Source organism: Chiloscyllium plagiosum, chromosome 5 (assembly GCF_004010195.1).
Source record: "Chiloscyllium plagiosum isolate BGI_BamShark_2017 chromosome 5, ASM401019v2, whole genome shotgun sequence".
Lineage (NCBI taxonomy): Eukaryota > Metazoa > Chordata > Chondrichthyes > Orectolobiformes > Hemiscylliidae > Chiloscyllium > Chiloscyllium plagiosum.
In genome coordinates, this window is record NC_057714.1 from 87,588,290 (window position 1) to 87,614,642 (window position 26,353).

Consider the following 26,353-nt stretch of genomic DNA (forward strand, 5'->3'; position numbering starts at 1 on the left):
ATGACCACAAACAATGAGTGAGGGTACCTATGCTTATTTTGCAGTTGGGCAGAGTGGACATGCTCCCTTTTAAATTTTGTAAGACGATCTGGGGCCAAAGAACCCAGTGAAGAACCTTCAACTGCATGCTGTGCATTCTGTTTCAGATTGAGATCTTTCTTGCATTCTCCCAAATATTCTCCCATGTCTTGGAGGGAATCTCCACTCTCAACTCTTGCTCCCAGACCTCTCATAGTTGCTCAATATCGTTCGAGGCACCACACCCCAATAGGTGATAGCGAGTATTAACCGAGAAAGTGCTTGTGGCATGAAGCACTCTCCCCTCTGTGTCAAACCCATTGGGGTTGGTCAAAAGTATAGTCTTTTTTTGGATAAAGTCCCTAACCCTAAAGTAATGAAAAAGGTCTCAGCTGGGCAATCCATACTTGTGGCTCATTTGGTCAAAGGACATCATAGTCTCCCCCTCAAACGGGTCTCGCAAACAGGAGACTCCCCTAGTTGCCCACAGTTTTAATCCAGGGTCCATCATCCCTTGGCTGGAATCCCAGCGCAACAACTACAGGGTAAAGAAAGGAAATTTTAGATAAACTGCACACGCTCTGACACATTGCTTTGACCGTATTAATAATATTGGATCCTGACAGTAACTATCCTCATCTTATGCATTAACAACAGACAAGTAAAGGGGCACTTTGCCTGGGAGGCCACAATATCCAACTGTATTGACCTCTGGACCTCATAAGCCCAGACATTCACGAAAGACAGAAGGGAGCTTAGTTGGTATCTCTTAATATCTGGAAAGTCTACTCCCCCCAACCCTTGGCTAACTGCAATTTGGCAAGCTTAATGACCGGCTGACGCCAAATAAAAGAACTAAGCCAAACAGAGTCTCTGCAATGTTTGCCTGGGATACGTCAGAGGAAGCATTCAAATGGGATATAGCAAACGAGGAAAAATAATCATTTTGATCAGGGCTATTCGACCGAACTAGGATGTTGGGAGGGCCTCCCATGTTTGAAGATCTTGTCAAGCAAGTGAGCAAAATTAGCCTTGGATAACTGTTCAAAGGTGACAAAAATACGTCAGCACAGGACACCCCCCCCAGCGACCATTTAAAGGGGAATCCTAATTCACCTTCAAGATCAGATATTCTCTTAAGACACCCCACGGGCATAGCCTCCAAATTTGCAAAATTGATCTTCTATCCTGCAAAAAAGACAAATAAATTAACACATTGTATTGAATAGCATACAAAAACTGCCAGGTTTGATAAGAAGAGGAGGACATCATCTGCATGTAACATGATCTTATGCGCCCTTGATCCCACTTCTGGGGCGGTGATGTTGGGGTCCCTCCAGATAGCCTCTGTTAGTGGCTCAATCACCAATGTAAACAGTAGTGGTGAGAAGGGACAATCTTGCTGACTGCCCCTACAGACACTGAAATTACTGGATCTTACACCAATGGTGAGAACGGCAGCCAGAGGTCACTATACAGGACCTCCACCCATTTGATAAAGACCTCACCTTGGCCAAACCGTTCCAGAGTATAAAAAAGATATGGCCACTCCACCCGGTCGAATGCCTTCTCTATGTCGAAAGAGATCACCAAACCCTGAACCAATCGTTGCTGACACACTTGAACCATATTCAGTAATCATCTAATATTATTGGAGGACCTGCAGCCCTTTATAAAACCCGTCTGGTCCTCCTTAACAATAGAGAGCTGTAACTCGCTGCAATTTAGTCACTGATGGCCTATCAAAATATGCTGTCTCAGCTGCCTTCAACCATGCCTCGAGCAGATACTGCTGCAGTCCCTTCTGTCACTTCCAACTGGCCAAATAACAGCTCATTTCCCCCCAGCATAGGCCTTAGCAGTCGCCCAGAGTATAGACTGGTTACTAGCCATACCCGAATTGATAATCAAGAGCGCTTTAAACTCACTCGTGAAGTACTCAGTAAACTTAGTGTCCTTGAGAATAAAAGGAGTTACTCACCAATGCCAAGAACCTGTTCTGTTGCCCTTAATCTCAACTTCCAAATACACTGCTGCATGATTGGAAATAGCTGTGTTTCCAGTTTTGCAGGACATCACTGAATCGAAAGAAACCAAAGGAGCTACAAAAAGGTCAATCCTAGTATGACACTTGTGTGGATTATAGAAAAAGGTGGAGACATCTTCAACCATACACCAGACCCAATTCCACACATAAGTCAATCAGTTGCTTAGATTGGAGAGAGATGTTTGGGAGACCTTTGGGCATTCTATCCACTGTGGGGTCCATGAGCTGATTAAAATCTCCCCCTATGATAGTGTGTTGCGTTCCAAGGGCAATCAGTTTAGAAAGTGCATCAATCAGGAATCTGAGGGGGTGTGCCAGGGGACAGTAAACATTTAGAATGCCATACCCTTCACCATGTATTAAAACTTTAAAGATTACAAGCCGCCCATATTCATCTTTAATTTGATCTAGTAATTTAAATGAGAGATTCGTCTGAACAAGTATGGCCACTCCCCTGCTCCTAATTCTTAACATCTTTTGTGTTTTGTAAATCATGAAACATCCCAAGGCAGTCTGTGGGAATTTTGTAGTTATGGACAAGTGATCTAAGGCCCATCTGTAAATCATGGGCTCAAATTCCACCCCACAGCTGGTGGAATTTAAATTTATTTAATAAATCTGCAGTTGGAAGCTGGTCTTGGTAATGAAGTCGTAAAACTATCATTGATTGTTGTAAAAAACTCATCTGGTTAACTCATGTCCCTTAGGGAAGCAAATCTGTTATTCATTTCTAGTCTGGTCTACATGTGACTTCAGACTCTGAACAATGCTCAGAGTAAAGGGAGTAATGTTCAGAGCAATGTTTGAGGCAAAGGAGGTAGGCAGAGAGTGCAAGAATCCCCTGTAGTCATTCCCCTCAAAAACAAGTATACTGTTTTGGATACTGTTGGGAAATGACCATTCAGAAGAAAGCAGCAGTAGCCAGGTTGTTGGCACTACGACTGGTTCTGGGGCACAGTGGGAAAAGGTAAACGTAAATAGGACCTTAGTGATAGAAGACTCAATAGTTAGGGGGACAGTTAGGAGATTCTGTGGCTGCAAGTGGGAATCCTGGATGGTGTGTTGCCTCCCTGGTGCCAGGGTCCAGGATGTCTCAAGAGTGGCTACAGAACATTTTTGAGGAGGAGAGGGAGCAGCCAGAAGTCATTGTGCTGCACAAATGACAGGTAGAAATAGGGATGAGGTCCTGCAGAGTGATTATAGAGAGCTAGGAAAGAAGTTTAAAAACCAGGACTTTGTTGGTGATAATCTCCGGATTACTTCCAGTGCCATATGCTAGCAAGGGTAAGAAAAGGGGGATATCGAAGATAAATGCGTGGCTAAAGAATTGGTGCAGGGGCAGGGAGTCTGATTTTGAGATCATTGAGATCTTTTCTGGGGTAGAGGTGACCTGTTCAAGAGGGGACACATTGCACCTGAACTGGAGGGGGACCATGGGGATCCTCAAAAGCAGGGAGGCAAGTGCAAGGTTTGAAGGAGATATCGTAATCAGAAATAGTAAGTTGAAGAGACTGGTCAGGCTGGAATGCAACAGGGAGCCTGTTGGATTAAATTTCATAATTTCAGTGCCAGAGGGCTGACCGGTAAGGCCAGTGAACTCAGGGCGTGGATAGGTACGTGGCATTTGGATAATGTAGTAATTTACAGAAACAGGGCTAAGGGAGGGACAGGAAGGGCAGTGTAATGTGTCAGGGTACAGGTGCTTTCGACAGGACAGAAGTGGTGGAAGGAGGGGAGAGGGTGTTGCATTTTTGATTAAGCTGAGTATCACAGCAGTAATCAGAGATGAAATAACTGAAGGATGATCCAGTGAGACTTTGTGGGTGGAGCTAAGAAATAAGAAGGGGATGCTGATGCTATAACGATTATACTATTGGCCCCCAAAAATTATCGGGAATTAGGAACAAATATGCAGGGAAGACTGGGGAGAGTTGCAGAAGCACCGGGGTTGTCATAGTAGTGGACAGTGGGTGAGCATTTTGGGACCAGTGACTATGGTTCTATTAATTTTAAAATAATTATGGAGAGGAACAAAACTGATCGACAGGTTCAAGTTCTAAACTGGGGCAAGGAGAATGTTGATGGAATTAGACAGGAGCTTGCAGAGGTTGATTGGAGCAGTTTGTTTGCAGGCAAAGGGGTCTTCGGCAAGCGGGAAATCTTTAAAAGTGAGATAGCTAGAGTTCAAGGTGTACATGTTCCTGTGAGGGTGAAGGGCAAGGTTGGCAGGAATAAGGATCCCTGGATGAAAAGAGATATTGAGGTCTTGACCAGAAAAAAGGAGGAGGCATTGCTCAGGTACAGGCAGCTGGGATCAAGGGAATCCCTGAAGGTATCCAGGAGTTTACTGAAGAAGGAAATCAGGAGGGCGAAAAGGGGGCATGAGATAGCCTCGGCTGAGAAGATTAGGGTGAATTCAAAGAGGTACTTTGAGTATATTGAAGGAAAAGAATAACTAGAGAGAGAATATGGCCCTCTCAAGGAGCAAAGTGGCCATGTATGTGTAGAAGCACACAAAATGGGTGAGGTTCTCAATGAATATTTCTCTTCTGTGTTTACCATGGGGAACTTAGTGGTGATATCTTGGGGACAGTCCATATGACAATAAAGGTAGTGTTGGATGTATTAGAATGTATGAAGGTGGATAAATCTCCTAGTCCTGACCAGATGTATCCAAGAACACTACAAAAGGATAGAGAAGAAATTGCAGGGACTCCAGATGATATTTTTGCATCATTTAGCCACAGGTGAGGTCTCGGAAGACTGGAGGGTAGTGAATGTTGTGCCATTATTCAAGAAGGGCTGCAAAGAAAAGCCTGAACTATAGATCAGTAAGCTTAACATCCAGGGTAGTAAGTTACTTGAAAAGATTCTGAGGGATAAGATATACATGCATTTTGAAAGACAGGGTTTGATTAGGAGTAGTCGGTGTGTCTTTGTGTGTGGGAGATCATGCCTCACAAATTTCTTAGAGTTCTTTGATAAGGTGACCAGGAAGGTTGATGAGGGCAGGGCGGTAGACGTAGTCTATATGGATTTCAGTAAGGTGTTTGATAAGGCTGCTCTGGAAAATTAGATCGATAGAATCCAGGACAAGCTGGCAAATTGGACACAAAATTGGCTTGATGGTAGGAAACAGAGGGTAATAGTGGAAGGATGCGTGTTGGACTGGAGGCCTGTGACTAGTGGATTGCCTCATGGGTCAGTGCTGGGTCCATTACTATCTTTTATCGATATCAATGATTTGGATGAGAACGTACAAGCCATGATTATAAAGAGTGTTGCTGTCACTAAAATAGGTGATATTTTGGACAGTAAGAAAGGTTGTCAGAAATTGTAGCAGGATCTTGATCAACTGGGAAAGTAGGCTAAGAAATGACAAATGGAGTTTAGTATAGATAAGTGCATTTTGGAAAGTCAAATTAAGGTATGAGTTTCATGGGGAATGGTAGGGCCTTGAGTGTAGAGGAACAGAGGGACCTGGCAATTCAGGTTCATAGTTCTCTGAAAATATAGTCACAGTAGACAGGTCAGGAAGGCTTCATCAGTCAGGGCATTGAGTATAGAAGTTGGGAAGTTATGTTGAAGTTATCCAGGATGTTGGTGAGGCCGCCTGGAGTATTGTTCAGTTTTGGTCACCTTGTTGTAGGAAGGATGTTATTAAGCTGGAAAGAGTGCAGAAGAAATTTACAAGGATGTTGCCTGAACTCAATGGTCTGAGTTACAAGGAGAGGTTGGACAAGCTAGGACGTTTTTTTTCAGAGCAGAGGAGACTGAGGTGTGTAAGATCATGAGAGGCATGGATAGGGTGAATGTACTCAGTCTTTTTCCCAGGGTTGGGGAATTGCAGACTAGAGAGCATCAGTTTAAGGTTAGAGGGGAAAGAATAAAAAAGAACCTGAGGGGCAACGTTTTTTTACACAGAGGGTGATATGCATATGGAATGAACTGCCAGCAAAAGTGGTTGAGGTGAGTACATTAGCAACATTTAAAAGGCATTTGGATGAATACATGGACAGGAAAGGATTAGAAGGATATGGGCCAAGTGCAGGGAAATGTGGTTTCGCATGGATGGATATTTTAGTCGGCATGGACCAGTTTGGGCCAAAGGAGCTGTCTCCGTGCTGTAGGACTCTATGACTGTATGTGGCTGACTCTTAACTGCTTTCTGGCATGGCCCAGCAACCCACTGAATTCAAAGCAGTTGGTGATGGGCAACAGACTCTGCCCTTTCCAGCAAAGCCCTCATCCCATGAAAGTGTCAACAAGAATGTTAAGTAAAGTCTGGCACCATACCACGCAGAAAAGTTAGATCAAATTGAAGCCTTGGGTTTTAAAAAGCATCTTAAAACTAGGTGTGCGAGGCAGAGAGATATAGGGTGATAATTCCAGGGTTAGGGGCATTGGTAATTGAAGGCATGATCATCATCCAAGGCACAGTCATAATAGGGAATGCCAAAGACACAAAAAGCAGAGTGTAAATATTTAAGAGGTTTGTGAGGTTGGGAGATATTACAGAGATGGGAAGGGACACGACAATTTGTAAAAGCCTGAAGGGGAATTTTAATTTCAAGGCTGTCAAACTATAATTTGGCTGGGAGTCAGCATACCAAGTATAAGGATGATTGAGGAATAGGACTTGCTGTAAATTAGGACACTGGCAGCAGAGCTTTGGACTAGCTCAAGGTTACAAAGTGTTGAATGTGGTAAATCAGTCAGGAGTGTGTTGGAATCATGATGTTTTGAGGTAACAAAGCAGTGATTGAGGAGTTCTGTATCAGATCAGCTGAGACAAGGATAAAGTTAAGTGATGTTGCAGAGACAATAAGCAGTCTTAGTTTTGACAAATAAGAGACCAGAAACTCATCACTGGATCAAATGTGATCTCTTAGTTCCACTTAATATCAGACTTTGCCAGAGGCAGGAATGAAGTTGGTAGCTGGTGAAGGGAGTTAGAGGCAAGGACTGACAACAATCACTTTGATCTTCCCAGTATTTAATAAGGCAAAATCTTTGTTTGTCCATTACTGGATGTCAGCTACATATTCTGATGTGTTAGCCAGAATCAAGAGAGATTGGGATGAGATGGAACTGATGTTGTCAGCGTACATATGAAAACTGGTGCCATTTCTTTTGAGGAATGGAGATTTCCATGGCCTGACCCTTGGGCGACACCAGAGATAACCATGCGAAAGCAGGAAGAAATATAATTGCAAGTGATTTTCTCATTGCAGATAGATAGAAAGGAATCTAAGCTATTGTATTTCTTTTAAAGATGTTATAGTAAAATTGTGCAACAGGTTGATATTTCCTCTTTACTCCTGTGCAATAAGTAAATTATTCTGGATTTTGGAAACATTTACTATTGCTTAAAATATGAACTAATTCATTACACAATGCCATTGCGTGACCGGGAGCTATGGTGAAATAAGTGCCAAATCACATTTTGAATTAAAGCAGCTTTGTCTTGAGAAACTGGGTTAACTAGAGTACTAGATTCCTTGAAACTTCCAAAACACTTATTTTAAAAATGGAACTGACATTGAATTTCAATTTTGAATACATTAAACCTAAGTAAACTGATAAAAAAAAATTGTTTTTAAAAAACATTTTGACTATGCAAACAAGTTTTTTTAACATTATATTACAATAATTGCAATTGGATTTGTCCCTCTGAACTGCTTTCACACACAATTAGACATTCTCACCCGAGGGATTTTATGTAGGATGATTATTTTGCAGTACACATCTGACCAAGAATAGCACAAACAGTAAGTACTAGTCAAAATGCAGTTTGGACAATGGAGGTGTCAAATGCCAAGTCTGGTAAACTATAATTTGATAAAGAAAATGGAGAGTGAATAACATTGTTAATCTGTTTTTTATTCGCTTCCAAGGCTGTTCAGCATTTTCCATCAACAAAATCTGTTTTTCAAAAATGTTGGACATTGTGTGCTTTTTTAAGGAATGTTTTTGTATTTATACTATACTTGTATGGTGAAAAGAACTAACTGTTGGGATCTGGTATTTTTTTCCTTAAGTGTGGGTTGCATACTGGTTCAGATATCTCTCTGACTTGTCCTTTGTTATAATTGGGTGAATAATATGGGAGTATAAAGGAAACTTGGTTATTTATCTATAGTCTATTGAATGGTCAAGTAGCTTAATTTCAATTAATTTCTCTTAAAAAAAAAATACCTGAGTACATTAGACATAAGTCCTGAGTGTAGGTACTAGACACTGAGTGAATGAAAGAAAAAAAGATTTAAGTGGGATTAAGCTGTAGGTCTGAGAGCAACTGGAAACTGAAATCCCAAGCAAGCTCTGGGAAATAACAGGCAATAAGAAGGATTTTCAAAGGCTTTGGGGGCAGTGACTGAAGACTGGCCTGTACCAGTGCTATCAAAGAAAATTTGATAAATAAATTTAATGATCAGAGGAGTGAAAATAAAAAGCTGGGGCTTTGGGAATCAACTGAGGTAGCATAATATGAAACCATGTAGACACTTGGTAAGGGCCATGGTGGGAGAAATGAGAGTCCTCGAGTGGGTAAGAAAACTCCGAGGTTGGAGGTGAGGTGGTCAGCTAGGAGAGTTTGAGAAATTTAGCCTTGAGCTGATGCAAACTGGTGTGATGTACTGTAGGAACTTGAAGGTTTTGGGTTTGAGCTGTACTCCAAAGGTTTGAACACCTAAATCTAGGCTGGCACTTCAGTCCTGAATTGGGGAGTGTTGCATTGTGAGATGAAGTGATAAGTGGAAGAATATCTAGAGTATTGTGTTTGGTTTTGGTCCCCATATATAAGAAGAATGTATCTTCCAGTGGTCATGAGGCTAGTTCCTGATATGGTGGGCCTCTGTTAGGAGGAGAGTTTGAGGAGACTGGACCTGTACTCTCTGGTATTTAGAAGAAAGTGAGGAGTAACCTCATTGAAACTTAAAAAATTCTTGAAGGGCTAGATGCAGAAACAAATATCATTACTCAAAGGTGCTGGAAGGGCACAGCCAGTCAAGCAGCATCCGAGGAGCAGGAGAGTCTACATTTTGAGCATGAGCTCTTCCTCAGCGAATTTTTAATGTTCTCCACCCAGAGGGCTGTGGAGACTCGATCACTGCCTGCATTCAAGACTAGAGATTGACAGGTTTCTCGATACTAATGACATAACGAGTAAATGGTGTTCAGATAGATGACCAAGTGGCTCCAATTGCTGAATGGTCTACACTTGCTCCTTTGTTTCTATCCATCTTTCATTCAGGATATTAAAATTCCTCCCCTCTGAAGAGGATGTGAAAAACTGCATACCAGTCTTCAAAGAAGACTTAGAAGTTCTATCAATTCCCTACCCAATATTTATCCTTCAGTCAACACTTAACAACAAATTTACTTTAGCCAGCACCATCCAAACCAACAACTACTTTCATCAAGAAGGATAAACACAGTAGATACACAGGAATGCCACCACCTGCAAATTCCCCTCTCCAGTGTCTCACCTTGAAATATTTTGCTGTTTCTTCAGTGTCTTTGGGTCATAATCCTGAAAATTCCATCTGAGGTGTTGGTGTTGGACTGGGGTGGACAAAGTCAAAAATCACACAACACCAGGTTATAGTCCTGAGGAGCAGGAGCAGGAGAATCGACATTTCACGTATGAGCTCTTCTTCAGGAATGAGCTCATTCCTAATAAAGAGCTCATGCTCGAAACGCTCCCTTTCCTGCTCCTTGGATGTTGCTTGACTGGCTGTGCTTTTCCAACACCACAATTTTCAACTCTGATCTCCAGCATCTGCAGTCCACACCTTCTCCTCGTTGTGATTTTGGACTTCCTCCTTAATGGTATTGTGGATCTACTTCAACACACAGACAGCAATGGTTCAAGAAGGCAGTTCGCCACCATCTTAAGAGTAACTAGGGATGAGCAATAAATGCTGGTAATGTCCACATCCCATGAATGAATTAACTAAAAACAATAAATCACATGAGCAAAACAGAAATGCAAATCATCATTCTTTTGAATCGGCAACAGTTTTGCTCTGTTTTTGGTCAATTGAAACAAGTGAGTGCAGCAACCGGGATATTAAAGTTCAGCAGCCAAGCTAATGTATATAATGTCCAACACGATGGAAGAGCAGACTACTTCCACAGTGGAAGCTTGTAACAGTTTTATGATCAGCTCTTTGCTGAAAATATTTAACTTCCTAATTCAAAGTTTTGTGCAATTGATTAAACTTCTTAACTCAATTGACGTTTGCTGTTCAAGTTCTTAGTTCAACAGCTGATTTGTCCTTGAGAGAAGAAGCAGAGTAAACCGGCCTGGCACTGGAAATTAATGACTTTGTGAAACTTGCAAATTTTTAGAGTCATAGAGATGTACAGCATGGAAACAGACCCTTTGGTCCAACTCATCCATGCCGACCAGATATCCCAACCTAATCTAGTGTCACCTACCAGCACCCGGCCCATATCTCTCCAAACCCTTCCTATTCGTATACCCATCCAGATGCCTTTTAAATGTTGCAATTGTACCAGCCTCCACCACTTCCCCTGGTAGCTCATTTCATACACGTACTATCCTCGTGTGCAAAAAGTTGCCCCTTGGGTCTCTTTTATATCTTTCCCCTCTCACCCTAAACCTATGCCCTCTAGTTCTGGACTCCCCCATCCCAGGGAAAAAGACTTTGTCTATTTATCCTATCCTTGCCCCTCATGATTTTATAAACATCTATAAGGTCACCTCTCAACCTCCAATACTCCAGGGAAAACGGCCCCAACCTGTTCAACCTCTCCCTATAGCTCAAATCCTCCAACCCTGGCAACATACTTGTAAATCTTTTCTGAACCCTTTCAAATTTCACAACATCTTTCTGATAGGAAGGAGACCAGAATTGCACACAATATTCCAACAGTGGCCTAACCAATAGTCTGGCCCTAATTTTCAGTCTATGCCTTTTAGATCTAGAATCGCCAGTGGATATAGTTAATCTTCATCTACACTGTCTTTTCCTGTTAATATCTTGAAGCCTTTGATCAGATTACCCTTTAACCTCCTAAATTATAGAGAAAAGTTCCAGCTAAAGACTATTAAAAAGAAGGACAGGGATTCAGAAAATTAATTATGTGATCATTTTCTTAATAATCATTGACTAGGGGTTGAATACTATGATCAGTCTGTGGAAACAAACCATTTATGTAAAAATAAGTAGTCACCAAGTTCTTAGAGGATCCTCTCCCATTAAAGAGAGAAGAGTCATAGGGTCCAAACTGAGAGTCACCACTCCCCAGTCCAAGGGTAGAGATTTGAGAGGTGATTTAGTTTGAACTGATCTCAGACAGGAGTCACTGTGGAGCTGATTTGAAGTATAATTTCCCGTGACACTGTAGGTTTCATTTTAAAGGTCCCTGTCATATTACCATCAAACCAAGCTAGGGAATATATGAAGCCAAGATATAAGGTGAGTTAGTAACAAGAATTATCAGAGATTTCCAGTGAGGAAAGGATTTGGTTTGTAATAAGAATTGTTTTCAAAATGTTAAAAGAGAAATTGTTCTAAGTAATTGAATTTTGTATTGCTCATAGACATAGCATTTTAAAAAAAACTCAGTTTAATACAAGGATAGGAAAGGTTTAGAAAGATATGGGCGAAGTGCAGGGAAATGGGGTTAATGTTGATGGACATTTTGGTTGGCAAGGACGAGTTTGAGTCAAAGGACCTGTCTGCGTGCTGTAGGATGGATAACCGATAATGCTTGTTTTATTGGAACAACCTTGCAAGTAAATTAAGAGGATCAAAATGATTCTGAATTATGCGTTTGCTGTTAAACTAATGGTACTTGTCTGGAATTTTGTCTGTGCACAGTTGTGATTACTGAATGGCATTATATGCTAAATAGCATTATGTAAATTGATCAAAATGTTCAAGAAAGTCTCTTGTGGGAAGCACTTGCATTTTGACATGCTTTTAAGAATCACTGTTTCTTAGTTTCAGAACTTCGAAAACTTTTTGAAGCTGGCCAAAAATCTACTGCGGAAATGAACAGGTATTAAGGGAATTTAGACGATGTTTAGTTTTGGGTGGAATAACTAAAATGCTAATAACTTGTTTACACTTTTTGTAAATAAATGCACTATTGGAACTATTGAGCAATTTGAGCTTTCTGCACATTTTGTGGATTACTTGCTGAAATAGTTTTCATAGGCTATGGATTTTACAACATTTTCAACTCTCAAAACTATTCTGCGCAGGAAAGAGAGGATTGCAAGACGTTTGGAAGGAATTGGAGGTGATACACAGCCAGTGTTGTTGCAGAATTGTCGCGAGCTAGTTACTCACCGCCTGCTGGAGGAAGACACTCCGAGATACACACGAGCTTCTGATACCTGCAGTCCACCCCTAGGTGAGAGAGGTTCGAGTACGATGGATTGTTTAGTGAAAGGCATTTCCTCTTTCTATAGAAACTCTAAAATTTCCCAACAAACACAGTAAAGATGAATTTTTAAAATCAGATTCACTACTTTTTAAACAAATCTTCTAACAGTTTTGTATGAGAAATGACAAAAATAGCTTCTTGTATGTGAATAAAGAAATTGACTCCCGTTCTGTCCTCCAAGATACTTATGTGCTTCAGAAGTCATGATTTGGAGATGCCGGTGTTGGACTGGGGTGTACAAAGTTAAAAATCACACAACACCAGGTTCTAGTCCAACAGGTTTAATTGGAAGCACACTAGCTTTCCAAAGCTAATGTGCTTCCAATTAAACCCGTTGGACTATAACCTGGTGTTGTGATTTTTAGCTTCTGAAGTAAGTTGTGACTGACCCTTAATTCATAATAGAACTGGTGTATGGACCATCTGCTTGTGCCACCAAATTTACAATCATGTTAACGATCATTGATCAGTTGTATAAACTAAAGTCGTGACTAAAGCCATCTTTGATTCTTTTTAGTAAAGACTAGAATATGTAGGAGCAGAATCAGACAACTTAGCTCATCCATTCTGCTCTGCCATTTGATCATGGCTGATATGTTTCTCTACCCCATTCTCATGCCTTCTCCTGATAACCTCTGATCCCCTTACTTATCAAGAACCTATCTATTTCTGTCTTAAATACACTCAATGACTTGGCCTTCACAGTCCTTCACCCTCTGGCTAAAGAAATTGCACCTCATCACAGTTCTCATGAGTCTGAGGCTATGCCCTTGGATCCTAGTCTCTCCTGCTAGTGAAAACATCTTCTCCACGTCCACTCTGTCCAGGCCTCTTGGTATTATGTAAGTTTCAACAAAATTCCCCTCATCCTTATAAACTTCATAGAGTACAGACCCGGAGTCTTCCTCCAGTCCTCATATGACAAACTCTGCATTCCTTGGATCATTCTGGTGAACCTGCTCTGGATCCCCTCCAATGTCAGCATTCCCTTCTTTAGGTATGGGACACAAAAGTGGTCACAATATTCTAAACTCAGTCTGACCAGAGCTTTATACAGCTTTCTATCTGTTCATGCCTGTTCTTGTATTCTAGGCATCTCAAAATGAAAACTAATGTTGCATTTGCCTTCCTAGCTCCCAACTGAACCTGCATGTTAACCTTAAGAGAATCCTCAACTCGGACACCTAGGTGCCTTTATGCTTCAGACTTCTGAAACCTTGCCCCATTTAGAAAATAGTTTACACCTGTATCCTTCCAACCAAATTGCATAACTTCACATTGTATTCCATCTGCACTTCTTTGCGTGCTCTCCTAGCCTGTCCAAGTCCTTCTCCAGCCTCCCTATCCATTCAACATTATCTGTCCCTCAAATTATCTTTGTGTCATCTGAAAACCTAACAACACTGCCCTCAGTCCCTTCGTCCAGATTGTTCATGCATAATGTGAATAGTTGTGGTCCCAACACAGACCTCTGCGGAACTCCGTGACTCACCATCTGCCATCCTGAAAGACCCGTTTATCTCACCTTTTGACAATCAGCCAATCCTTCATCCATGCCAGTACCTTGTCTCTAACTCCATAAGCTCTGACCTATTTAGCAACCTTCTGTGTAGCATCTTGTCAGAGGTCTTCTGGAAATCCAAATACATCATGTCCACTGGCTCTCCTTTGTCAAAGTGACTCATTACCCCCTCAAAGAATTATAACCGATTTGTCAGGCATGACCTCCCATTGATGAAGCCGTGCTGACTCAGCCCTATTTTACCATGTACTTCCAAATACTCTGCTATCACATCCTAAGTAATGGTCTTGAAGGGGCTGCACAGAGGTTCAGTGGTTAGCACTGCTGCTTCACAGCACCAGGGACCCGGGTTTGATTCTACCCTCAGGCAGTGTGGAGTTTGTCTGAGTGGAGTTTGCCCATTCCTCCTGTGTCGATGTGGGTTTGCTCTAGGTGCTCAGTTTTCCTCCCACAGTCCTAAGTTATATGGATTGGCCATGGGAAACATAGGGTTACAGGGATAAGGTAGGGAGATTGGGGATGGGTGGAGATGCTTTTCAGAGAATTGGTGTGGGCTCGATGAGAGAATGGGATTCTATGAAAAGGATTCAATGAAAAATCTTGCCAACAAACAAGGTCAGACTAACTGGCCTATAGTTTCCTGTCTCTGCCTCCCTTCCTTCTTAAACAGATGTGTTACATTAGCCATTTTCCAGTGCAGTGGACCCAACTTGACTCCAGTAGCACTTGAAAGATCACCACCAATACCTCCATAATCACCTCTGCTCTCTCCTTGCTAACCCTGGAGTGTCATCCATCTGGTCCTAGCACCTTTCCTTAGTGATGGTCGCTGCACTCACTTCTGCCTCCTGAATCCCTTAAAGTTCTGGTATGCTACTGGTATCTTCTACTGTGAAAACTGATGCGAAGCACCCGTTCAGCTCCTCTGCTATTTGTTTGTTCCCCATTACGACTGCTTCAGCCTATTTTTCCAGTGGCCCAATGTTCACTCTTGCTTCTCTCTTACCTTTTGGGTGTCTAAAAAATCTCTTGCAATATTTAATTTTAGTAGCTAGCTTACATATTTTATCCTCTTCCCGCAGCAGCCCACCCCCCCCCCACTTAATGCTTTTTGTTCATTGTTCTCTGCTGTTTATTTTTAAGACTTCCCAAACCTCTGGCTTCCCACTAATCTTCACCACAATGAGTGCTTTTTCTTTTGCTTCTGCTGTTGTCTCTGACTTCCCTTATCAGACATAGTTGCCACATCCTCCCCTTAGTATGTGTCTTCTTCCTTGGGATGAATTTCTGCAGCACTTCCTAAATTACCCCAGAAACTCCATTACCACTCCATCATCTTCCCTGCTAGACTCCCCTTCCAGTCAACTCTGTTCAGCTCCTCCTTCATGTCTTTATAGTCACCTTTACTTCATTGTAATACTGTTACATCTGATTCCAGCTTCTCTCTCTCAAACTGCAGGATGGATTCTATCATATTATGGTCACTGCCCCCTAGGGGTGCCTTCTCCTTCAGCTCCCTAATCAAGTCTGCTTTGTTAGACCTCATCAAATTAACAATTGCCTGTTCCCTAGTGGGCTCTACTACAAGCTGCACCAAAATAAGCCATCACATAAACCATCCACAAATTTATTTTCTTGGGAGACACTGCCAAACTGATTTTCTCAGTCCACCTGCATATTGAAATCCCCTGTGATTATTGCAATAGCTATTTTCTTACATGCCTTTTCTATCTCCTGATTTATTTTCTGCTGCACATCCTGACCACTGCTCGGAGGCCTCTACATTAACTCCAATAAGGTTTTTTTATCTGTTGCTATTCCTCAACTCTATCCACACAGTTTCTATCACTTCTTGCTATCAATAAAATTTCATTTCTTATCAACAAGTACCCCTGGCCCCCTCTGTCCTCTCGATAGGACACGTATCCTTGGATGTTTAGATCACAGCTCTGATCCCCTTGCAGCCATGTCTCTGTGATGCCTACAACATTGTACCTGTCCATTTCAATTTGCAATTTCATTAAAGCAAGATAAAATATGCTTAAGATGTTATAATTGGTAAATAATTTGATAAGAAACAACATTAAAAGAACACAGGGAAGTGTTTAAATGTTCATAGCACAATGTAAATTGTTGGTGCTACCATAAATTTGATGGGACAAATATAACTTAAATATTTCCATTTTGAGGATTTGATCAAAGTAACCGTATATATACACTGATGTTTACTCTGTTTCGTGCTGCCACCCTTTTTGTAGAATTAATGTGTTGGACTTTTGCGAGTTGATAATGGGAGTAATAGTGTTTTGGCATGTGTCACCGTTCCATGTAAAGTGATTAACTTTGGGACAGTAAGGAATGAAGTTCAAATATATCTCCACAATGGAGGAATTGGTGGGAGATTTTTCCTGAAACTTATTTAGAATAGCTTTTATTGTCACATATACTCAATGTGTATAGTGAAAAGTTTATAAGTCGCCAATTACAGCATGACCTGGATACAAAAGTGCCAAGGCACAGCTTCGTTTGTTACAAGATTTTAGACAATGCAGAAGTAAAATGTCCAGCATTATGGAAAAGGGTTCAGTACAGCAGACCACGCTAGCTCTTAGCTTCCAGTCCACATCAGGCAATGGCTCCGCATAATGCCGGTGACTTGTGAAGCGGCTGCAGGAGGCCATTTGTAGACTACAGTTGGTAGAAACCCAAACTAAGTTGCTCTTCACTGGCTGAAATGGCTCATGGCTTTTGGAAGTCAAAGTAGATAAGGGAAACTTTAATAAATAAATATATTTTTTTCTTCCAGTTAGGAGATCAAATAATGAGGGCTTGGAGCATCACCTGGTTGAAGATTCTCCTTCAGAAAGGCAGTCGAGACCAAGGTGCCGAGGAGAGGTTAAGCAGATGGATACTGAATCTCCTTATGGCGTTGGTATGGATACCGATGCTTTAGATGCAAAAGCAGAGAGAATAGCAAAATACAAGGCCGAACGGAGGAGACAGCTGGCTGAGAAATATGGGATTGCCTTGGACTCTGAACTGGATGGGCGTGTTGCAGCCAAGTACTCCAGAGGAAGAAAAGAGGTTGATCTAACTGAAAAAGTGCCATCACAAACAGAAAAAGATCACAGCAGTGAATCGATTAAATTGCACGGTTCCAGGGATACAACATTGAGTGAACCACAGACTCTGTCACCTGGTTCACATAAAGAATGTTTCTCACCGGAAGGAAATGATTTCACAGAAAGAGAAATTTTATTGAACAAAGAAAATCACAAAAATGTGCTTGAAACAAGTGCCAAAGGAAGAATTCTGGACCATACAAGTGTTTGTGAAACTTCTGCAAACCTCAAGGATTCCACTGTGAGTGATGTGCCAGGCTCCCCACCGCCTTCACAGAGGGTTTCACTTACATCACCAAAGCTGTTCTCAGAGTCGTTTAATTCATTTAGTGAGCAGTCTCAAAATTTGCAGAATAAAGAAGGGTAAGAATGCATTAACAAAACTTACTTCTCTCAGATTATCTTGTTTGCAGATCTTTGAATTAGCTTGACAACAGCCTGTCAAATTTATCTTAACCATTGCTTTGTGCATATTTCTTAACTTTAACTATGAAGCTTTGATATTTTGCTGACTTCCTGATAGGTGATTTCTTTCTGACATGTTTAGTTATTAATTGATCTAGTTAATTCCACAGTTCTCAAACTGAAAAGTAAATTTCCAGTAATGTATTTCAAGTGTTCTAGAATACTACTTCTAAATATCAAATGATTGCATTACTTTCCCAACAACAATGCAGAGTCACGAAGTTTTCAATTTCTACATTTCGGTAAAATTTTAATAAATGGTTGCATTCCATTATTTTCAAATATATGTTCTGGGTTTCTTGCCTAATTTAAGAGTTGCTCAATATTGTGTTAATTTATTCTTGATCACTAAAATCGCCCATTTTAAAACAGGAGATATGTTTTTGAAAGCATTATATTTTTGTTTATCAATTCTGCTCTGAAGAACAGGATCAAATTTAATGTCATTCATCAACACTAAGGATTTTTTGAAGTTGCCTGTCCTTTTGTTAAAACTCCATTCAACGTAGTTGGTTCATGCATTTCAAACTTTTTTGTTTTTTGTGTTCCTTGATCGTGTTGCTGGTGCAATGCTGTTTTGATTCAAGTCTGCCCATTGTTAATAGAATAAGAGAAAGTCTGATTCTGGCAATTGTCCATGTGTGCACATGTCTGGGATTTGAACCTGCCAACAACTTGGTGAGAATGGAGAATGACCGTAGGAACTTTTCCATATGTGTTCATTATCTAACTTAACTCAGTTAATTGTCCTCTGACTTAATTACATTATAAGCAAGTTAATGTATAAATTGTCCAATATCCTCATGTTCGTATATATTATCAAAGCTCTAAGTTTTTCTCTTTGTTTTCTTTAAGGTAAAAGTACATATTTGCATTAAATATTGAATTAAATTAAATATTTAATCACATTGAGGAAGGTATTTATATTGCCTGCTGTTCCAGATGTAATGCTTAATAATTATTTCAATACAGGTCCCTCTATTTCTCACTCTTCTAACTTTTTGTTTCTTTCTTTCTGTGTATTTCATTCCCTTACCATTATTATTGCTAAGTTCAAATTCCAAATGGTTTGCATTATCTCTTAACTAGTGCTTTCTTCTCTCTTTCCATTTTGACTTTCACCGGCAACTCATCCTCCTAGTCTTCACCAAGCTTACAATCATTATGTCCTTTTTGTGGTAATCATCCTATGTCTTTAGCTTGCTCCAATGTTTCAAATGTTTTTATAAATTCAGCATCTTCAGCATGTTTGGTTGCCTCCTCCTGACATAATCCTCAAACGTTGCAGCTTGTAAATAGCATATGCTAAAATAAAGAAGAATTTGCATTTGTAAAACAGCTATATCGAACATCCAAAAACACTTCACATGCTTCACAATTGCTTTGAAGTGTGGATGAACTTGGCAGTCAATCAGACAAATTTTAACAGATGCTTTATTTCTAAGAACGGACTAAACTTGTTGTGGTGTTTGTTTGCGACGATGAATGACACAACCCCTTAAAGGTTTAAAACCACAGTGGAGAAAGCTGCATTGCATATCGCAGTTTAATGTGTATTCCAACTACATTTGTGGGTTTCTCAATATTTTGCCACATTCAAAACAACACTTGTTTTAAATCAATCCCCATTTAGTTTTACAGTAACATGTAGTTGTTGGCAATGCTTCAGAACAAAGCCATTGAATGTAGAACAGTTTTTTTTCCTGATCCATAAGATGCAGATCCTGTTCAGGGATTCTTGTGAAAGTTTAGATTGTTTTGATAAGTTGTGATACACAAATTTATGGGAACATTTGAAACTTCATTAACTTTAACTCAAAGCATCTTTAATAATAATTTACCCGAATTTTGTTGGATTTAGATGCAACTAAAATGTAATTTGCATGAAGACTTAGATTTGAATTTTAAACTTAAGTGGCATCAAAGAAATGTGCCAGCCTTTAGTTTTCTTTAGTCTTTTAACTCCCTCTGGTACTTTCTGTACTCTGATATCTCACAAACTGGATCCACTGGGCCAATATGGGTAGAGATCATAAAACAGCACCAACTGAGACCATATGATCCATCATAAATGGGCTCTGATTTTGCGAGCAAAAGTTAGAAATGTTCAAAATTGCAGTGTTCCCTCCAGAGTGATTTTCATCTGTCTTCGTTTTTCCAGAATTTCTCAATAGATGCTCTGTTCTCTGCTGGTGCTCCTTCATATGACATAACATTCCATGTTCTACAAACTTATCTCAACATTTTCTTCATTTTTATAATGAGTTCTGAAAGCTGATGAAATGTAGATATCTTCTTCCACCGCTGACTTTGTTGAACTCCTGCCACAGAGATATATTTGCTCCGTAAGCAGACAAAGCATAGGGAAGGTGGTTTATTAAAGCTACTTTACTCATGCAGGTTTCCAGAAGAGCTGAAAACTCATGAGAACTCACTCTAAAGGAATTCAATGGGAATAATTAAAAGCAGAATGTTACATCTGCCACTACTAATGAGTAATTTGTTTATTCTTATTCCAGTAATGTTTATATTGAGTTATATCATGTCTCAGTGTTTGTTATTTAAATGTCCTGCTACATCTATTGCAGGTAAATATGCCTGCCCTTCAGATGGGAATGATTTGTAAAACCTAAACATTGCCAAAAATGTCTTGAATAGAATGGAATTTGTATAATCATCAGAATCTGCATACTAATCTAAAGTAAAATGGAATGTGATTCTTAACAAAAAAAATTCCCCATTCACTTACAATTGCAAAATACTCTAATGACATCTAGCATTAATTATGCTCATGAGATGAGTGTAGTAAATTATGCCTGATCCTTTGTTCGACCACAATTTCCATTATGTATCCAATCTTAAGTCTTCCACAGATTTTGGATGAATGTCAATCCTTCTTAGTCATCTACCTCGTGCAAGTTTATTTCCATAATCTTTTTTTTCTGTATGATTTTCAGAATTTATTTGTCAGCATAATAACCCATTGTGACATATTACAATGGTATGGTTGCCAGTTCAGATGATAGATGCTGATCAATGGTGTATTCAGGATGAACATAGAAGGGAGGAGCTGTGGTAGGCAAATTGGCCCTTCGATCTTTCTCTGCTGATCAATATGATGATGATTGATCATCCAATTCAGTATTCTGTTCCTGCTTTTTCACTGAACTCTTTGATCCCTTTAGCCCTAAAAACAATAACTAAGTCCTTTAGGAAAATTGTCAACGTTTTGGTCTTAAACACTTTCTGTAGCCAAGAATTTCACAGGTTTATCACTGAGTGAAGGGATTTGTCCCAGTCTCAGTCCTAAATGGGCAACCCAAATCATTAAGTAATGACTCCTAGTTCAGTGCTCCATCATCATTGTGACCATCCTTCCTCTGTTTACCCTGTCTAGTTCTGTTAAAATTTTATTATTTCTAAAAGTTTGAGTTTCACCCTTCATTCTGAACTCCAGAGAATATAACCAATCCAGACTGTCTTCATGCGTCAGTCCTGCTATCCCACAATCAGTCTGACAAACCTTCATTGCATTCCCTCCATAGCCAGAACATCATTCCTCAGATAAGGAGACCAGATGTACAGAGCATTGTAGAAATACTCCTCAAATCAGATACCCTCATGGAAAGAAAGTAGTCAAGTTAATGGTTTGGACTTTGCCATTTCATCCAAATGTTATTACCTTCTCTCCAAATATACTGCATGATCTGCTGAGTGTTTCAAGAATGTTTTAAATTTACCTTCAGATTTCCAGCATCTGCTGTATCTTGTTCTTTCTAATATTTTTATTAAATCATTTTCTAACCAAAACTTTTATTTAGCTTCTATTAAGCTTCTCCCATGGGTGCCAGCAATTCTGGAATTTTTATTTGATTTTGACCCCTGGAGAAATTTTATGGAATTGAGGGATCATTGTTCTAATTTCTCGAAGGCGTAATAAAGCCTCCTCTTTAAAAGGAAACATTCTTGTTCCTCCCTCCCACATATCGTCTGTGTCTCTGCCTAGCTTTGCTGTGGTTATTTTGTTGGTGGTGGTCTAGGCATTGCTCCATTCAGCATACTTTCCCCTGAGTTGTAATGTGACCATCCTATGAAAAAGGACCTGATGCATGCAATTGATCAACCAGAGTTGCTCCCCAGTTTATAATTTGGCAAGCATCAAGGTTGCTGCATAAAATTATTCCTAGGTGTTTGAAAATACAAGTTGCATCTTTTACTACTGTCAATCCCAAACTATAATGTTATGTTATATGTGTTATGGTTTCAAGGCTTGTATAATTTTCTCTTGTGAATTTTGACTGTGAACAGAAACAGCCATGTTAGTAGACATAAGCAACTACCTTACTTCATATATCGTAGCCACTAGAAATGCCTATACAATGCAACAAAAATAAGCTTAACCTTTTTCTCTTCATGGGCAAAATACAATCCAGTCAGATGCAAAGCAAAGTTTAGTTTACAATTGAGAAATAAATAACCTTCGCTATGATAGTTGATAAAACGATAAGGTTTTTTTTTTAAAAGTATATACATAAATTATTGCAGATTTATATGTTAATCACAGGAAAATGGCTTGGTAGAGAATGAGGAAAGTAGCTAAATGTGACAAACATTGATTTTTGAAGAGGCTATATGCATGAATAAATTAGTTTTGACATTCATATTTTTGACTTTGGGACTGTGCATATCAAGTTAAAATAGGGGTATTTATAAAGTTAGGTTTAGTGTGTTTTTAGCTGATTATAGGGAAATTTAACATCTTGTTATTACTATGGCGTGCAGTAATTTACCCCAAAAATTTAATACAGTGATGTCCATCATCAGTGCTGACTTTCTAAAACTAATGTCTTTTATTAAGATTTTGTTTGGGGTTCAGCAAGCTATTTAATTTTGAAGGCATGCATTGCCGTACAATTTTGTTCTCCCAGATGCTGTAGTGTTACATTATAAGAACTTCCTGTACCTCCCTGTGACACCTCCTGCTGATCCTGACCTGCATGCACCTTTCCCACAGCAAACAGGACAAGCAGAAGACTTTCTTGCCAGTCCTTAGGGACTATTCTTAGGAATAGTCAAAGGAGGTGTTTGGAAGCAGACTAAGACAGCTAGTTGGATACTACAACAGCAACAACAACTTGTGATTCCATAGCAAAGTTTAATGTTATAAAACACCAAAAGCACTTCATAGGAGTGTATGTCAAACAAAATTTGACATTAACCTTAGCGCAATAAGGAGCTATCAGAGGTAGATTTTACAGAGTGTATGATAGCAGAGAGGGAGGTGAAGAGTAGAGATTCAGGAAGAGAATTACAGAGCTTAGATATTCATTAACTGAACATCAAAAGAACAAAGGAAGAACAAAGAAAATTACAGCACAGGAATGGGCCCTTCAGCCCTCCAAGCCTGCACCAATCCAGATCCTCCATCTAAACCTATCACCTATTTTCTAAGGATCTGTATCCCTCTGCTCCCTGCCCATTCATGTATATGTCTAGATATGTCTTAAATGACAATATCGTGCCAGCGTCTATCACCTCTGCCGGCAACGTATTCCAGGCACCCACCCACTCTGATGGTTGCTAACATAAGAATGTGGGTTCAAAAGTGGACAGAATTGGATACCAAAGATACTAAAATGTCCACATGAGGTTGCATTGATGGGGGTGTGCCTAAATAACCTAGAATGACTCCTCTAAGGATGAAGAATTTGGCTTCAAATTGTGGCCTCAAGATGTGAAAGTTGCTCAGAACTTGGAACATCAAAAGTGTAGCTCACCATATGTTTGTAGTGAGAAATTGAAGTATGCAAGTCAATTTTTTGTGGGGGCAGCCAACATAATGGAGCTGGATGTTTCTACAGGTGCAAAATATACATCGACTTAATTTAGACAGTTGACAAAGTGTGTAACTTTATCTCATTTTTTAAAATCTATTTATATAACTCATATAGACCACATCCAAAATAATTACATCAACCTCAGGTCGTTGACAGTCTAAAAGATGTCAATCAGTAATCTATTCAAGCACTTTTCTAACCCCCATGCATATTGTGATGAAAGTAGTTTCAATTTTAATCTGAAAATTCTATTTTTTGGAATAACTGCTGCTGATATTCATGGATTTTCGCAGGCTTTTAGATAGTTTAGTATTTAACGGCTTATATGCATGTTGTGTGTACATGCAAATCAAACAGTTTATGATGGCCATTGATCAATAAACCTGTTTCACTGTCTATCTTGCACATGAAAAATGACAACTTTACTGAGCCATTAGAGAGCTGCAGGTACCTGCAGCAACTCACCCCAGGCAGTTGAGCAAAAAGCCAAAGCAATACAAATGCTGGAAATCAGAAACAAAGGCAGAAATTGCTAGAAAAATTCAGTACATCTGGCAGTATCTGTGGAGAGAAAGCAAAATTAATGATCTAGTTCCAACGATCCAAGTTCAGAACAGTTGAGGTAAAATATTTGGAGAGAAAAGGAGATTTTTGGCAGGGTTAAGTTACTGTGTCTGCGCTGGCTTTTACCTCTTGGGGGGAGGCCATGGCCTAGTGGTACAGGTACACAATCCTTCATCCGAAATCCTTGGGGTCAGTTGTTTTTTGGATTTCAGAAAGAATTATATTTTCACAGTGAAATAAAAAAAATTGAGCAAACCGCAGACCCACGCTTAACTAGTATCATCGCTGAGACATAGTTGACGTCTACCAGTGCTGGGCCACGTCGCTACATTACATGTGAGTGACTTGGGTTGAGTGGGTGTGGAGTTGGATCACCTGTTTGCACGCCAAACAACGTTGTTATACAGAAAAACACCTCATGAAAATCTTTTGATTTAGGAGCTTTTCGGATAAAGGATTGCGTACCTGTATTAATTTTATTGGACTGTTAATCTAGAGACCCAGATAATGTTCTAGAGACCTGGTTTCGAATCCCACCCTGGCAGATGGTGGAATTTGAATTCAGTCGGAAGAAATCTGGAATAAAGAGTCTAATGATAACCATGAATCCATTGTTGATTGTTGGGGAATAAACCTATCTGGTTCATTAATGTCCTATTGAGAAGCAAACTGCCATATTTATCCGGTCTGGCCTACCTGTGATTCCAGACTCAGTGATGGTGGTTGACTCTTATCTGCCCTCTGGGCAAGTAAGGATGGGCAATAAATGTTGGCCTCAGGATTAGAGTGGTGCTGGAAATGCACAGCAGGTCAGGCAGCATCCGAGGAGCAGGAAAATTGATGTTTCGGGCGGGAGGCCTTTATCGGGCACCACTCTAATCTCCAGCATCTGCAGTCCTCACTTTCGCCTGATAAATATTGGCCTGTCAGTGATGCCAACATCCCATGAATGAATAAAAATAACAGAAGAACCCTGTGTCAGGTGTACTCTTACAGAAGTTTTTAAAAAATATTTATAACCTTGTTGAAAAATGTATAAGAAATCTCTTAAGTTTTGGTAACTTCATGCTAGTAATAATACCCAAAGAAGAAAATGCCTGTAGGGTGTGGAATCCTTAGGTATGGAATTGTTACAGCAAATTGATTCTAGCTGTCTCTGCTATATTTTCATATAGCAATGCAGTGAAAGTAAAGAATGAATGGTTTCTACAAAGAGATTCCAATGGCGAGACACCTTCTCTTATCAACTGGCCTTCCAGGTACTGTGGAACATGGCTTTTATTGTCATTTTCAGATCATTCCTAATTACCTAATTTACGTGTTTTCCACATTGCTCATTTGATCATTGTCTATCCCTATATTGGCCAGCGTTTTATGTTGGACTCATAGCTTTCCTGGTAGAATGATCCATCTTGAAACTTTACACACTAAACTCACTGATCGCTTTTGTGTATCTCCATTATTAATGAGTTGGATTTTGAGTGTGCTTAACTAATCCTTACTTGGACTTCAAATAACACAAGATTGTGTTATATTTCTTGTCACTCACTAATCATTCAAAGAACTCTCCCTTGTTATTATTACTGTGAAATCCATTGTTGTCTTTGGATACTAGTGTAAGTAAGAGTTGATCACAGGGCCAATGGAGAAACTGCTCAAACAATAGTCTTATATGTATTTTTTAAACTTAAAAACACAAATCTGAACTGAAATGTTGCATTGTTATTAATATAGTGTTTGTTTGCAAATAATGAAATTGATCTGATTTCTGTTAACTAATCATTTTGATTAGTGTTATGATTCCAGATGATGTGGCTAGTGGATAAGTCAGATTCAATATGAAATTTGGCTTGATAGAACATTTTTTAAAAATTTAACCTGGTGGCCTCACACTAACAAAGAAGCACACAAGGCTGCAGGTTTGGTTTTAACATTGAAACAGAAATCCAGAGGTGTATTCCATCCCTGTCCAATCCATTGACTTGACTTGACTACTTTCTCTCAGTTCCTATCGTGTGAGGCCTTTACCCTGCAATATTCACATAGTTGCAATCTTAAACTTTGTCAGTCTTTTAATGATCTGCATCTTACTAACCAAATTCTCCTAGCATGGATGTTTCACAAAGTAAACTCTCTCCCCCAGAGGTAATTTATTCCTTTAACTGTCCTGAACACACACCCTTCTAGGAGATGTTGTATTTGCATCTGATTTCAGTCAGGTCTCCTCTGAACTGATCCCAAAAACTTTTGAGCAAGACACTAATTATCATTAGAGAACAAGTACTAGGAAAACTAACGGGGCTAATGGCCGATATATTCCCTAGACCTGATTGGATGTATCCAAGGATTTTAC

General features: G+C 39.8%; 1 protein-coding gene across 7 annotated transcripts in view; it reads left to right on the forward strand.

Annotated features, from left to right (window-relative positions):
- Window positions 1-26,353, forward strand: part of svila (supervillin a) — a 352,019-nt gene that overhangs the window by 171,153 nt on the left and 154,513 nt on the right. For 6 of the 7 annotated variants that reach the window (XM_043690576.1, XM_043690579.1, XM_043690578.1 and 3 more), the window contains 4 exons: window positions 12,043-12,100; window positions 12,306-12,457; window positions 16,819-17,497; window positions 25,176-25,259. In XM_043690576.1, the coding sequence (XP_043546511.1) occupies window positions 12,043-12,100; window positions 12,306-12,457; window positions 16,819-17,497; window positions 25,176-25,259 (973 nt within the window). The remainder of the gene's footprint in view (window positions 1-12,042; window positions 12,101-12,305; window positions 12,458-16,818; window positions 17,498-25,175; window positions 25,260-26,353) is intronic. The other variant, XM_043690580.1, reaches the window with a different exon arrangement.